This window comes from Oenanthe melanoleuca, chromosome 9, assembly GCF_029582105.1.
Source record: "Oenanthe melanoleuca isolate GR-GAL-2019-014 chromosome 9, OMel1.0, whole genome shotgun sequence".
In the NCBI taxonomy this organism is placed as follows: Eukaryota; Metazoa; Chordata; class Aves; order Passeriformes; family Muscicapidae; genus Oenanthe; species Oenanthe melanoleuca.
Window position 1 is genome coordinate 12,553,664 of NC_079343.1, and position 16,619 is coordinate 12,570,282.

General features: G+C 35.6%; 1 protein-coding gene across 6 annotated transcripts in view; it reads right to left on the reverse strand.

Moving 5' to 3' along the window:
- The window catches only part of DLG1 (discs large MAGUK scaffold protein 1), a 139,323-nt gene that overhangs the window by 15,373 nt on the left and 107,331 nt on the right, over positions 1-16,619 (reverse strand). For all 6 annotated transcript variants that reach the window (XM_056498726.1, XM_056498725.1, XM_056498724.1 and 3 more), the window contains 3 exons: positions 10,064-10,178; positions 4,581-4,757; positions 3,753-3,822 (listed from right to left, as the gene is read on the reverse strand). In XM_056498726.1, coding sequence (XP_056354701.1) covers positions 3,753-3,822; positions 4,581-4,757; positions 10,064-10,178 — 362 coding nt within the window. The remainder of the gene's footprint in view (positions 1-3,752; positions 3,823-4,580; positions 4,758-10,063; positions 10,179-16,619) is intronic.

Here is a 16,619-nt window from a genome sequence, read left to right on the forward strand (position 1 = left end):
ATTGCAATTTATTGCAAGTTTACTGAAAGGAATAACTCTGTTCTATCTAAGTCTGTGTCCTAATGCAATTATTACCTTCCAAAAGACACAAACTAATTTCATTGCTTTATTGTGGCAATTATGTTTTTCAAGAGTGCACTTATAATTACCACATGAAAAACCCTCTACACCTTTATACTGAGGATCATGTTCAGCAACTTTTAACATTAACTGCTCATGTTGCTGAAGAATTTCTGCATCTCAGTTGCGACAAACATTTCTAGAGTTACTTACATAGACATTTACATCCATGTGAATATAAACTATTATTGTGATCCTTGTCCAAGTGATGGAGAGCATCAATGCATTTTCATTCCTATATAGGTATCTTTACAGGTAATTAGCACAGATTTTAGTAATACCTGCCATGTCTTCTGCTGAAGACATCACGTGACTATAGCACCTCTAATTTGATGTTCCAAGTCAATAAAAAACCTTGAAGTATAAATAAATCAGTTATATTTTAATTGCAATTATGCCCAGAACTAGAGCTAACACAGCTAACTTAAAGTCAGCAGAAATTCCCTTCCATCTTTAGGCACAAGTGACTCATCTGACCAGTTTTGGAAAGACAAAATTTGCCATACTTTTGTAATTTGGTTTGCAAAAAAAACCAAATAAAAACGATGGCAAAACAGGAAAATACCCAACTTGGCCTTGAGACCCTGTGCTGTAGGGGACTATTTATTTCTAAGCTAAGCAGAGCCTACTTATAGCAAGAAGTAAGAAAAGCACCACAGAAACATCTTTTAAAAGGTATTGTTAAAAAAAAATAAATCAAGCAATCAAGATTCTATTAACACCTGTACCTAAAATTTGAAACCTTTTAGCTTTCAAGTAATTGTTTGTCTTTCTTCAGCTGATGTGAGCTCACATTCCTTTATTCGCAACACAAAAGGCATATTGCAAAAAAGCATATTATCCTTTCTACCAGCCTTAAGTATGGAATGAATTACAGGGACAACTAGGGGTCAAACAGGACAAAGTTTTTTCAAGTGATGGGCTACATTTTTTGGTACAATTGAAAACTAGTACTTGGCCTTCCTAAAGAGAATGTCTATAGTTGTGCTCCTATCCTACACCAAAGCTGCATCCTGCTACAGGACTAACAATTCTTCTGGCCATCTGTTTTAATACAGATGTCCTTAGCAATAGCAGATACTTAAACACCTAGTGATATTTTCATTACCAATGTTTTTTTAAAAATTACTTAAAATTACAAGGTATTAAAGAGGCACATGGTACCATGGGAGCACAATTAGTGACATTGAGCTCTGGAAATAACAATACTGTGCTAAGGAAGAAATCCATAAAACCTTTAATTGCCTTGCATCTGTGTTCGACTAAAACTGTTGTTCCACTCTAAAAATTGGTAAATTATCAACCTGACACATAGACCAAAGATCAAGTTTCAAGTCAATCATATGCCTGCAGGAATCACTCTTGGCACAGGCAAATTTTTATGTTATGGTCCTCCTGGCCTTCTCTAACAGAAGTCAAGTCACTGCAAATGATTTCTCACAACCAGGAAGGGTAATGTAATCTAGAGAATAAGGACAACAAAGAAATATGTCCAAAGGAGATTCTTGCTGTATACTGAAAAATACTGTAATGTAAATTCAAAAAGTAAAAGATTCACATCTACAATTGTTTCATTCAAGTCCATCAGTTTGGTAAAAAGAGACAAATGTAATAAAGCTAAAATGGTTCAGTTTAGCTGAGGTGGTGAGAATGTGCAATCTGTACTGTTAAAAGGAGTAGCTGATTTATTATACTTCATAAAATATAATCAAGTTCTTCATTATAATTTTGAAAATATTTCACAATAATATTTTAACTTTCTGTACAGTAAGTCTTCCTGAGCTAATAAGAAGCTTTACATACTGCATGTATAATGGTCAGAGTCAGTTCCATTGCCAAAAAAAAGAGAAAATAAAAGTAATATTATATTGATTTTGCATAAAAGATTAGCCAAAAGATTACTTTTAAAAGATACCATGATTATAAAAAGCTAGAAGGATTTGCTTATTAGTTGAAAATGCATAGTAATTGCATTAAATTTTTCATAAGCCCATTGGCAATCATTCACCAGCATCATAAGCAGGAATATATTAAATCAGAAGCAGCACAGAAAATTAGATAAATATGTATACAAAAGGAACAAACAAGAATAAAATGTAACCATTTTTGTTCCAGATTTTTTAGCTTTCCTTACAATGAAAGGAACATGGATTTTAATGTTAGCCATCACTAGGGTTACTCTTCAAGATCTTAATGTAGAAATTTTCAAAAACTGTATAAAATTGGTATTTCATCCTGCTTATGGAGTGTTAGCACACACAGACACAGGAAGGCACACAGTCCTTGAGGACATGTATAGTGCAGTCAAACTTACTGGGAAAAGTATCATCATTACAAATACAGGAGGAATACTTCAAGGAGAAACTCTGACGTTAAAACATTTACAGCTGAAGCAAAAGACTGAACAGTGTAAGTGTTTGCAAAATGAAATGTTACTAAAGAAAGAGACTGCAGTTCTACATCAATGGCAAGCGTAGTTGCTTTTCCACTCAGTATTCCATGCACTGCTTTGGTGCTCTCTCAGTACACAGGGACTGTGCCCCAACTCTGCTTTTGTCAAAACGCTACTTCAAACGCATCAGTAATGAACTGCTCGCAATTAATTGGTAGACACACTCTAAAACCATCCAATTATCTTTCAAAGAACATGCTAACATTTGAAAAATTACTTAATGTAATGAAAATAATCTGAAGTATTTAAGCCTCTCTTTATATGACTTCTAAAAAGCAAACTCAAATTACCATGCCAATTGATAACATTTTATTCCAATACCAAACTACAATTGCACCAAAACAGAAAAATACTGCAAATAATCCAGTGAATCTCCAGGGCAGTACCATAACTGTGACTCAGAAAGTAGTGAGAGAGATGGATTTTCCTTTTAAGCGAATATTTATAGGGGGATAAACATGATATTTCATTAACAACTGAAAACTTTGCCATGTAGCAGATATGAATTGTAGAGTCTTTATACTTTGCAGTCCTACACTATCAGGATATAATAGTGAAGCTTTAATATTTTATGTATGTGACTTCTGAAGTTATGTAAACATTGTAACTGAAATACGTTCCTAAAAAGCATTTGTGGGATTTACAATAACAACTAGCCAATGCTACAGCATTAGTGCAATTGAAAATATAATCACTTTTTAAGAAATAGATTCCTCAGGAGCTTAAAGCACACTTCAGGTTTTTTTAAATGGCAATATATTATTACTTTAGAAGACTCTTACATCTAAAATGCATGTGCCTAAGTCCTGAAATTTCTTGTCACATACTATTGGTAGAAATGGTAAGGTTATGGAATTCTTTCTTAAATTTCAGAATCACATCTGGTGCAGAGCTGTTAGAAATGGCACTATTCAATACTTGGTTAGGATATACAGCTCCTATTAAATTACAGTATTAGGAAGCATATGTATTTCATATGTATTTCATATGTATATTAATTCTTTAAATAATTTGCAGTGTTTTAGCAATTAAAGGCTGCTTTGGTGCTCAGAATTATTTCATTTCTATTTGATAGAATTTAGTCTTTTCACTCGGATCTTAAAGTGATTCTCCACACACAAACCACTGAAAAATGTTACCATTCACAATGCCAGGTGTAATTAGCACTTCATTAACTCACCCCTTTATCTCCTCTTGTTTTGGAATTGAATTTCACTGTCTTCAAACGAGCTCGTTCCTTTTTCTCAACTCTACCATAAAAACACACACAAAAATGTCAGAATCAGCAAAACTCCAGAATGTCGTTACCACTTGTTCCAACAGAAGCATATTTGTGTACCTTTTGTACTACACATTTTATTGCTTATGATGTATTCAGAAAATGGAAGCCTGCTAATGGAAAACTGTTATTTCTCAAGTGATGAGCTGTGAGAGTATTGGGAGTATTTTGTGGCTATATATGTTCAATAAATCCATAGAGTGCAAAGAGGAAACACAACACAGTAAGTGAACAGCCTCAATTATCAGTCAATAGCAGATATTAAGATTCAGAGTACCTAAACTCTTATTTGAGTCTCCAGTATGACAACAAAAACCTCATCTCCATTGGCTCTGGCTACCAAAAAATGATTTTTCAGTTTTCAAGGTTCTGGGTAGAAAGAATTCATGATAGTGTCATGATTTGCATAAAATCCATTCATACTTTGCATCTTTTCATACATAAATGATTTTTAAATTGATATTAAACCCACATGTAATGTTATTAAAACCACAACTTACTTACAGTGAGAACAGAGAAGGTGGATGTGGACCACCTTTATTAACCTCAGCACACAATTCCTAAGGCTAAATAGTGTTCATTAAAACTTCTCATTGAGTAAATGAGAATCAAACAAGTGACTGATCTGGTACAGAATTAACAGGAAAGAGAAAAGCATAAGTGATATATGTATTAATCAGATCAGATGTTTAATGGCAGACATCTCCAAGTCAATAAAGTATGACATACCTCCGTTTGCTTGGGATAACTCCAATTTCATCACTTTCTCCATCTGGAGTTACCTGCCGTGCTTGCCACCATTCATCATCAGAAGCATTAATGACATGGAGAATATCACCAAATTTGAAGTTCAATCCTTGACTCGGGAGGCCACTATCTTTAGTCTTGTCATAATCAAAAAGAGCTCTACATTGAAAAGAAAAAATTAAACATAGCAAAAAAGCAAGAAAAAGCCAGGAGAGTATGAATAGCACAAAATATGAAGCAAGCTGCCTGTGCTATTCATAAATGATTGCATCATTCTGACAGGTACTTACAAGAAGGCTGAATACACTCTCTCATACACACACAGAATGTGTAGTACAGTACCCCCACACACTTCTAAGCATTAATGAATCTGAAAAACTTCATCCAGAGCAAACCTCTAGTGCCTTACAAAAGCTCTACAGAAGACATCTCCTGCAATTCAGTTAAGTACTTTGCACAGAGCAAGTTACATGTCAGCCTAGGTTAAAAAAGACAAGCAAGTATTTAAAGCATACAAGACTGTCAAAAGTTCTGAAAAGTACATTTTCAAATCAAGTTATAAATTGAAATTATTTAGTAATTTAGCATAGTTTAGTACAGTCTTTAAAATAAAAGTCAGTATTCTGCTCACAGGGAAAAACTCCAACTTAGAAATATGAACTGGTCACCACTTTGCTAATGTAGTACCCAATGACAGAGAACCTTATGGACATTCTTTCAGGAAATTCCTCACCATTTTGAGAGATTCTTGTAATTTTTCCTAAGGTAAGCCTGTTTTCAAATAATAGGCACTCACAATACCTGAACAGCAGCTGTGTGACTACAGTTTTATTAACATTCCCTCTGACAGCAAGATTGGTTTATGCCACTGACAACATTGCCCTTTTTGCTTAAGAAAGCACAGTTGTCTGGAAAAGCACATGGCCCATCACACTATGGAACTGATCTGGTTAACAGGTCACATCTTTTCTGCATTTTGGATCATCTTCTACCTGGACAAGTTCCCTGAGGAAATGAAGGTATGTGAAGTATGTTTTTCCCTGGCACAGCCAAGGTTTTAATAAGGATGTGGAAATGAAAGAGGACAGGAGTCTCTTAGCAAACAGCAAGAGATACTGCTAAGGTTCTGCCTTCTAAAAGACTCTTCTTTTACATTTGAAAACAGTTCATGAACCTCACCTGTGTGAAATAAGTGCTTGTCCTCAACATTTTTTAATCTGCCAGCTCGTGTGTAAACCAAAGTAGCACCAACAGATTACAATGTCATGATTTAAAATGGTGTCATTTTCCTTGTCCAAATTCAGCTTGTTTGTTCATCCCAAACACTAGTCTTGCATACATTTTTCTGTTAGATTTTTAATATCACAGAAATTTTTGACCCATGTAAGTCAAAGCCTGTTTGCTCCAAACTGTACTTTCAGCTTTGTGAATTTTGCCTTCTCAAAGCACTGAGTGAACTGTATTTGTTCATAACCAATAACAAATTGTTTACAGGGAAAAAATTCAAAATATTGTTAGACCAGGTCACCTTCAGTACCTACTGCAAAACCAGAGTTATTTGAGACACCATGACTTTCTTGGGCTATAAAATTAAAAAAAAAAAAAGAAAAGAAAAAAAAAAATCTTGATTTTTTTTTTTTTTTTGAAATCAGAACCATTTTTTTCTTTGAAACAGCCTAAATATTGCAGGTAAGAAAATGATACAGACAGGAAGTAGTTACTCCTCTACATTTATTCTGCACATTTGTTCAAGAAACACTCTGGACAAATATCATTTCATATCTCAAAATAAACCTCACATAATCCAGTATGTACTTTCAATGCAAATTCAAGTTGTATACATTTTCACTGAATTAATTACATGCATCATGACATTTATTTCCTGAGATTTCTTGTTAGCATTCACGCAATGATTTCTACCAGCTCCACTTTTAACTTCTATTTTTGAGTTTGCATATAAATTTATAAAAGCTGTGAGCTTGGCCTAACAGCATTAACATATATGTTGACTGCATGAGAAAAAATGCTCAGGAGTGAAGTGGCAGCAGAAATTGATAAAGTCATTATTACCAATATGTGCTTTTCCAACTAGATAAATGAGTACACAGAGCAGATTTTGCAAAATTAAAGGAAGTTTCATCAAATATTTCCCATTTTATTGGGCAAAAAAGTCAAAGCTGATGAAGATAATTTTATAAAAAGATCGTTTAAGGTGTCACACAATAGTGACAAAACTCTGCAGCTAACATTTATAGGAATACCAGGAACTGCTAATGATCCTATAAATGACCTCAAAACCAAGAGAATTAACAGAAATTTCTTTTGTTTTCAAGTGATTTAACATGTCTTTTCCTGTATGCCTAGCACATCATCAACCAAGAACTCACTTCACAGCCCAGATGATGCCTTTATCTACAAGCTGGAATATAAAAAATACTGCTTCTATTAACTTCCTGTATGGAGACTTTTATTACAGATTAAAATTTTACACATTTACTTATTTTAAATTATAAACACTAATTAACTTCAAAATAAATTTAGCAATCCTCATCAACTACCGCTTTGAATTCAGACCTATGATATTTAGTGTAAAGTTCTATTTAAATTTAAATGGGAAGTCCCAAAAATTATTTTCTAGAGAAAGCACCAAGTTCTTCCTTTTGTTTCACTTTGTATTACTCAGAAACTAAAGAGCACTGAAAAGGTAACCCATCTCCTTCATCCACAAGTCTAGAGGAACTGAAATTAGGTTGCATATTCCATGAGTGTTTATGCTTCAAAGCCAAAAATGTAATGGCTGTGCAACATTGCCAAATTTTCCAGAATATCTTTTCACCTGCCATACTCATTACTTCCAGTATCACAGACCACTGACCAAGTTTTACTGAAGCATTTCTTCAAAAAACAAAGCAACCAGGAATTCCTGCAGCAAAGCATCTCTATGTTTCATTTCATTAAATATGAATTAATTTTACCATTTTGCAATAAATGAAGGTCAGCTTGGTAAAGAAGGTTCTCTTCTTTGTCTGAGTTTCTGGGAAAGTTGTTTGAAACTTAATGTTTGAACTGTGAGAATAACATAGATGGCCCAATTGAAGTGCAGGCAAGTACATTTAGACTGCTGCTAATAGCAGATTTTATTTTTCCAAAGGATTTATTTAAAATTTCTTAGTCATTTTAAAACTGTTACATTTCTTCAGCTTAGAGACATAACCATTTTTTGCTCTGATTCAAGCACAAATCAACACCATTGTTTGAATTTGGAATGTATTGTGCTGGTCAGAAAAATGCACAAAGGTAAAAGTATTTTTTGATTTTGAATGCTGCACACATTACGGACTGAGACTTGCCATAGAAGATGAGATTAAATATGGAACAGATTTACTCTCTCTCCATGTATTATCACAGAAACTTGATACCATGGAAGAATCTCACAGGTGCTTTTTGAATCTCCACATCAGCATATATATATCTAGATATAGATAAGATACAAACCCAGAAACATTATTATGAGAGAACCTGTCTCAGAACAAAGACCATAAGAAATACAAAGCAAAATAAGAGAAGACACATCAGTACATCTGGATTAGCTGGGGACAGGGGGATGGTATGGAGGGATAGTAGGACAAGTGGAGTGAGCTGCTGCTGAACTGTATTTGTATTGCCCTCCAAGGGCTGTTTCCTAAATTGCTGTGTATCATTTTTTTATATACATACATTTACAAAGAAAAATCTGCCATTTTACTCCAAATTGTGTTTTCAGGCAAACACAGTTGCCTTTTCCTTAATATTACATAATACCAAAAAATGCTGTCTGCAGGCAGACTAGTCCTAAAGGTATCATGTTTACAGGGATACAATAATGTATCTGATTTTATTACCTAATTTGTTACCATGATTTTGAGAAAGCAGCAGAGATGATTTTCAGGGTATTTTTATTTAATAGCTTTTCTGCAGTTGTGATAGAATGCAAAATAAAAGCATTTAGAATTGTTAAGGCTTAGTTATATGATGAGAACTAAAGCAATAAATCTTGGGATTATGGAAATGAAGATCTTGGCACAATATCCATATGTACACCTACCTACCTGTGGAAATTCAATATATCAAATATATGGATAACTGTGGTATCAAGAACTTAGCTTCAGTATTTAAGGCACTTATTTTTAAAGATTTAATTTTGACTCCCAAAATATTTAAGGCAAACAGAAGTAGAAAAGAAAATTAGGCTCAGATCTGAGAAAACAGAATCTAGGTACTGAAACATTAGGTCAAAACATAGAAACTACCTGTTAGAGTCAAGCTAAACAGAAGCCCTATGAGTATTTAGCTCCATTTGTGTCAAGCATTCAGAAATAGTTACAAAGGACCATGACTTGCCTCAGCATTGGTGCAGTTACTCAGGAAACTGCTTTGTGTATGACTTGTTTCCTTTCTCACAGCTCAGAAGACAGAACACACCACAAACAAAACACTATCTGCTTTGGATGGGAAAAGTCAACAGCACCTGAACCCACTTACTTTTAGGAGGTAAAGCAGTGAGGTCCTACACCATTTTAAATCATGTTTAATCCAAACATCAGAACTACTTGAAGGCTTACCTGCTCTTATTCTGGCCCCTACCAAGAGACTACTGCTGGCCCTGATTCAATCCAGAAATGAGATGATTTGGGGAACTCAAAGACCAATTTATTTTTTAAAATGCCATCCTTTTACCCATGTTCCATACTTGAAACGTTATGCTTTATCAGTGCATGATAACAAATGTAGGAGTTGAGTGACACATGAACAAGCTACATAATTTCCCTGTGAAACCACCTATTTTTTCATCTGCTTCATGTTCTTATGTTTCCACTTGCTTTCAGCCTCCTTTATGTTTAACTTGATAGGAAAAAATTAATGAGGTATACCCAGTTCATTTGCTTTGCATTTTCTCTCTTGGTTACCAAGGAAAAATAATCCATAAAAAAATTCAATTGGATAAAGAAATAAGATTCCTTAATAAAGCTGAGAAAACAATTAAAGTAAGCTGATGGAAATAAGATGGAAATCTGTCAAACCTTAAGAAAGAGAAGACTAGAAAACTGAATTCAAGTACTGAACAAGGGAGAATATGAAGACTACTGTCACAGAAACGTAAACTGAACTAAGCAAATTCTTTAGACTTCACATACACTGACCTAAAGAAGAAATACATGTTTTTGCTGAAGGATTATCATCTCTCTCAAATCAAAGGACAGAAAGCAAATAATAGCACCACTCTTCAAAGTTCATATAGAGTTCTCAGGGATATTACTTCTTTTTCAGCTATATTAAGCAGTCTAAATAAAACTTTATTTTTATTATATTTGCATATAAGTATCCCTTTATTAATACTTAGTAAGTAATTGTATGCAAATACCAAAACAGTAAGTCTAGAGGAAAGCAGAAACACACAGTAGCAATGCTATGAAAAAGATGATTACCTGACATAGAGAGATCTCTTCTGGCTGGTTCGCAAAGATCCTGATCCTGAACTAATGCTACTGTTCATCATCTGCTCCCGTAAATCATGGATTTTAGCTTCAAAACGACTGTATTCTGTAAAAAAGACAGCCATGGCAATTCATTTCCTGCCAAACTTCAGCAATTAAATTGAAAAAGAACCGAAATAATTTTGATTACATAAAGAAAATACAGAAGAATATTAGACTTCAAAATTCTGTGACTGTAATCTATAGTTCACAGTAACTATTTTTTTCAAATTAAGGCAAACATTTCTACTAACAATTATCAATTTCATAGTAATAAAAAAACAATAATAAATTTTAATCCACGACAGAAAGGAAACTTTGGAACATACATGTGAAATACATGTTTATAATGAAGAACTACATATTTTAAATTTAAAATGTTATGAAGTGGAAGTGAAAAACGTCTGTACTTCAAAATTACCAGATTTGATTGAGATAAAGAATTTAACATTACAAGGTGGGAAATATGCAAAACATCTTCTGAAATAAGACTATGTTCCTCTAGGAGCTCAGGAAAGGAAAAAAATATCCAGAATTCTGGCACGAATTTCAATCCACTTGTAAACGGCATTAGAGATTCAAACTGCCCCCACAGAATTATGTTCAATGTTAATCCTGGAAAAACGGATTGTGTTCTTAAGCAGCACCGTGTACTAATAAAACTATGCTAAATGCATTTGATTTTAGCTACAGGCAGGAAAACAGTAATTGCTTCTTCAGGACAACCATCTCCTGAAGTGAGATACTTACATGCTGTCAGCATAAAATACGAACTCAGAGCAAGTAAGTTTTTCCTTCAGCTGGATAGTTTGGACTTCAGGATCAAGAGATCCACTTGTAAACCCCTCCTAGTCAAAGGAAATGTTGTGCAGCCACCACCTTCCCCAGGAGACCACGTGATGCCAGCTTATAACAAGTCAAGACTGGGAGAGCCAGGGGTGTGTGCCGCAGGCAGCTGCTGGACCAGCAATGAGCTGCTCCCCTGAGCTGCACCCTCACTCCCTGCAGGCACCAGGGCACGTGCAAGACTGAGAGAGGGCTCTAAAATAAAAGATCTTGAGAAAATCTCTAAACTAAGGTTCCTTCAACAGCCATCTAAAAACCGTGAATGTTCTATCATATTATTTTCTGTAGCCCTTTCTGTCCACACACAGTGAACACCATTAGCATCTATAATTAACCCTATCCAGATAATGACAATATTTTGTCCTTTATAAGCAAAAACTAGTAGCTTTTAAGATATCCTAGTTTTTAAAATAGCACCAAGTGCCTTTTAACAAATAAATTTCAGACCAAACATTTTACCAGCACTAAAAACAAACTGATGAGGTTGTTTGAGAAGAGAATCAAAACCATTATTTCCACCAGTACCAATGCTATCACTAATAACATAAGAATGTAGGATAACAGGACAGTAACCAAAGAGGAATGTAAGAAAACGACATTTTTTTAGAAAGCAGCATTCCTTAGGGGAAGGGCTCAGGTGCAGTGAGAGAACAGCCCACTCCTGCTGTGCTACTGCTGCCCTGCAGGGCCTTGGGTAAATCACCTCATTTTACTCATTTATACCCAAGAAACGATAAACCTAAAAGATTTTTGTAAGCCCCTGTGTGAAAGGAAAGTAAGCATGGAAAAGATCAGATAATCCCAGCATTTTCTTGTGCTACAGCCTGTTCAATACTAAAAATATCTGCAGCTCTTTGCAATAGTTACTGGAAAAAATACAAATTTCTGTATCATGTGTCATTTTTTTTATTGAAGAATCAGACTTCCTCCTATGTAGCACACAGATGTAAGGGAGCTACCAGGGAGGCTACTTCCCAGTATTGCATAACTCTATCCTGTATTTCATCCTCTGGTTGCTGGTGTTACAGCTTCCTGAACTAATTTAATTTTTCTCATCAGAACTCCTGGGAAGTAAGTGCTGAATGAATGACAAGGACATCTGTAGGAGTAAGGAGGAGAATAATTTCACCACAGAGGCTCCTGCCATATGAATAAAGTAGAAAAAGGAAACTAATGGGCTGGGACTGAGAAGGCTTTATGTTCAAAAAGAAGGAGTGCCAAGAAACTTCATATTTAGGAGAAGCTCAAGCACTGTGCAGTCAGAATCTGGTGAGCCCCTTTGATGTAGAGCTAGCTAAATTTCGAGTTACATTCCTCTTAACAGAAGGTTTTGGTAGGAACAGGATGGATACAATTCTCACCATCATTGGGTTTGGAGCTGAAAAGTACACAGGATTTCGGGTTTTAAAAAAAGAAACCTTAGTCTTAGGTATAGTGGTGCTGAAACTAATGCTGAAGACAGAAGATAAGACAGTGGTAGGACTCCTGATGGCATTAGAAAAGCAAAAAACCCAGAAGAGCAGCACCTGTGCCCTGTTGGCAAAGTAAGGTTGGTTCAACATCACCTTTATGAAGCAAAGTGTGAGCTCTGCTAATTTACCTTGTCTAGGACAGGTTATATTTCTATCTCTGTTTAGGAAGAGTTGGATATCAAGTGCCTTTTGCATCTTCAATCTCTTACTTTCCTTATCATCCCTAGATTCTCACAAATGCTAGAGAACTACTTTCTTTACAATTCCTTTCTTACTTATGTTATGCATAATAGCCATATATAGTGTATGACAAATTTGATATTTGTTCTCCTAAATCACAGTGAACAGTAGAACAAACCTGCAGGTGGCTGTGACAAAATCATACAATGCACATATAAATATGTAACTTTTAAAGAAATGTTAGTCACATCAACATTCCAGAAATTTGGAGCTGGAACAGGCAAAGTGAAAAAGATAAAAAGGACATTCTGCCTTCTCAGTCAACAGAAAATGAAGAGCTTGGCAGGGAAGGAATGTGTTTGACTTCTGGTGTAGTGTTATCAGGGTAACCAAACAGAAAGGGCATAAGTTATTTATATGAAAAAGTAAAAGTGATTTTAACCCAAATGTAGCAGGCTGGTCATTGGAACTCCATCTACAAATACGCTTCCAATTTCCACAGCCATCAAAACACTGAGATGCTGAAATACTGTTTTAATAAGAAATATGGGGGTATAAGAAACACAGACACCCACCCAAAAAGAAAATCAAAACCAAAAGAAAATCACACAATTCAACCTCTCAATACTTTCAGTAAGAATTTGGTCAGGCTCCAAAACTGGATGTATATGAAACAGCAGCAAATGAAACTTCACCTAAAATCAACTTTTAAGGTCTGAATTTTAAGAAAGCTGCTGCTGATATACATCAAATAAAGGATATCAGGCAGCAAAACTACGATGAAACACAGTAAAATAAGAACATTAGAACAAGGGCATCTTTTCTTGACAAGAATTTTCTCAAAGTTTCCAGTAAGTTTAGAGGCAGGGACAGAACAGTATCTACTGTCAGAGAGATCAAGGAAGCACAAGCACCTCCTGCTTCAATTCATGGCATTTATCCAACAGATCCCCACCATCACCAAAGGAAAAAACCCAAAGCCTACTCAGGTTTACACATAATCAGTTGTTAAGAACAGAGGATGAACACATCTGGGCTCAAGTCTAAAATTTAAAATTACACTGGATAAGCAGATGGTGCAAAACTAGACTAAATCTGCTCTATTTCATGTCTGCATGTATACCATAGCGTGGAAGAAAAAGTAGGGAAGATTAGCAAATCCTGGAAGATTACTCTGATTCCAAGCTGCTAAAGTGATTTTACCTAGAAATCTGTAATGTTTTCAATGTCAATATTTACCTGAACTTAAAATCAGAACTCCAGAAAGGATCTGATCACTGAAACACTCCTGGACTGCCCATCTGGTGGGCAACAAAACACAGATACACAGAAAAGTGGTGAATTGTCTGTGCAGGCAGGGGAAGAGGAAAATGAGGCTGCAATGAAAATGCATCTGGTCTGGAACACACATTTTAGAAAGGGGGCAGGAGAGCAGAAGGCTCCACCAGGGATGGGAAATTCAGCAAAGAGCACAGAAGGAACAGCGACTCAAGGAAGCTGGGACGTGCGCACAGGGAACAGATGGCAGCACAGCGCAGAGGAGCAGAGATCCTTACATCTACTGAACCCACGTAGAGCTGAAAAAGTGCACTTTAATTAAAAAAGCATGCCCCTTGCTTCCCTCTTCCCATCTGTCTATGGAAAACCCTCTTTAGCAGGACCTATTGGATCTGTCTAAGCAGGACTCTTGGGCTGACAATTTATATAACTACTGATTTATATTCTTTTCTCAACTCTCTGAATATTCAATTTTCCTTTTCATGCTGCCTCCAAAGAGATAATTGGAGTCTGGTAGTCAGGATGGCCACCATCACACTGATCCTGTATTGATCTTCCAATTTTCTTTTAAAATGCATGGACCACAATACAAACACCATAAATCATTTTTGAGGAGATATTAGTTTGCTGCAATGCTTGTCAGTTGAGATTAACATTGCCTGGAACAGACCACAATGAATTCCACATGCTGTTGGTGACTTTCATGCACTCTAATGTTTAATGAGCTTGTATTTCATTAATCACTTCAAAGAAGAAATTTTGAAAGAAATTTCAAAATATTAGAAAAACTGCATTTGTGTTCATTTAAGAACACCTCCCACAGACCCTGGAAAAGTCAGAAAGAGACTAGGTCCAGTCACTGCTAGAAAGAGAATAGGTCCAGTCACTGCTGAGCTGAATCCACTAAAAGTGTTGCTGAAGGCTTAGCAAGCATTCACAAGCAATTTTATTTAGTGTATTAAAGAGTAGGAGTGAGGTTTTAAAGGATTAAAACATGTGTAAGCTGCCTTATAGTGTCTATCAGGTCTATATATAGTAAAACCCTTTTTCTAATCTTAATGGGTCCAGTTTTGAAGATACTCTAATTGACTAATCTAGATTACTTGCAAATGAGTAGAACCAGGTACAAAACAAGCAGGAACAGAAACCTGGAAAACCAGGGACCACATACCCAAACACAGGGCAAACTTTTTTTAATTTTTATTTTTTGTATTTTTAAGAATTTTTCATTTTATGAAATCAGGATGCACTGATCTTTTGAATCACCTGTGTTTAAGAAAATTCATGTTCTCATCTAGAAAGTAAGAGAAGCTCAGCCTTGATAAAAAACAATTACTGAAAACTAAGCATTATTGGCTTCATGCTAATCCAGCTGACTTTTGCAGACAGGTTTACAATGTATTTGAATACTAATGCTCAGAAAACAATCTTAGTTTATACATTTGAAAATGGCACCATTTCCCAGAGTTCAGTTATTCTCTTTTGAATTCCACTAGAAAACAGTACATAGATGCAGCACTGTAAACAGAAAAATCAGCCACACACTGGCCATTGAGCAGAGAGCTAACAAAACTTTTGTGTTTCCTCCTTTTTCTTTAGAGTCATTTGTTTTAAAGACAAGAGAGAATGAAAAATACACAGTTTCCATTATTAAAACTAAAAGAATGTGTGTTAACTACCTATATGAAGAATGCAGGTTCAGAAGCAGTTGCTTTACAAAAATACTTTGAAGTCTTCTCTTAATGTTTTGGTTCCACCTTCTCCTAATCTTACACTGATCCACCAGATCACCTAAGAACACGAAGCTAATCTGATCTTAAACATCTTACTATTCAGAAAAGATAGTATAATTTTATTTTTTGGTATGTCAGGTGAATCCTTGGGAAACAGAAAGGATTGGTACCCTTTCTTGTCATGACAGGCTTATCTGAATTTTGCCCTGCTTTGGGGAAGGATGAAGTGACCAGTAAATGACTGCTGATGTCAATAGACTTGGCCTGCTGCCTTCTTCAAGGCCCTCCAAGAGCAGGCTTCACAGTTTATGTAACTGCAATTAATGTTATCCACATCCTTAATACAGCTCAGTTCTGATCTAGCAGAGTATACCTACAATAGAAAGCTTAACCCACTGAATTATTTTCTATCCTATTTCAATCAAATATATTTTCACATTTTTAATGTATTTGTTTGCCTGCTCTATTATTTTTAAACACTTAAATGCTCTCGAACTATAATACAGTTATGGCAGCCCACTGGCACCTCATACCTTTTCGGAATGGCAAAATCTAACCTTCCAGATATTCTGAATTTTGAGGCAACATTATTATTACATTTCAGATGACCTTCTAATTTGAATGAATGGATGTCAATATGAAACATAGCCCTCCAAGAACTGTAAGCCTCTGCAGTCCTACACTTCCCCCTTGCTGCTTCTCTCCTCACTACATTCCCTTCAAGCAGTCAAGTTCCTGTATCCCTGCTATGCAGCATGACCATAATTCTGACCACTCTGAATCCCCACTCCCAGGAGATACACATGTATCCAAATTGTTTAGTGCTTCCTCTCATTCCTCTGCACCAACATTACAATTCTTCCTTGCCATCCTACCTCTGCAGGAACCCCAGAGACACAGCAGTGTGGCACTGAGGTGCCTGCAGAGCCAGGGAGCAACATGAAAATTAAATGGATCAGAAGCCACTACAAATTAAAATGGCTTATCAAAACACTTTTG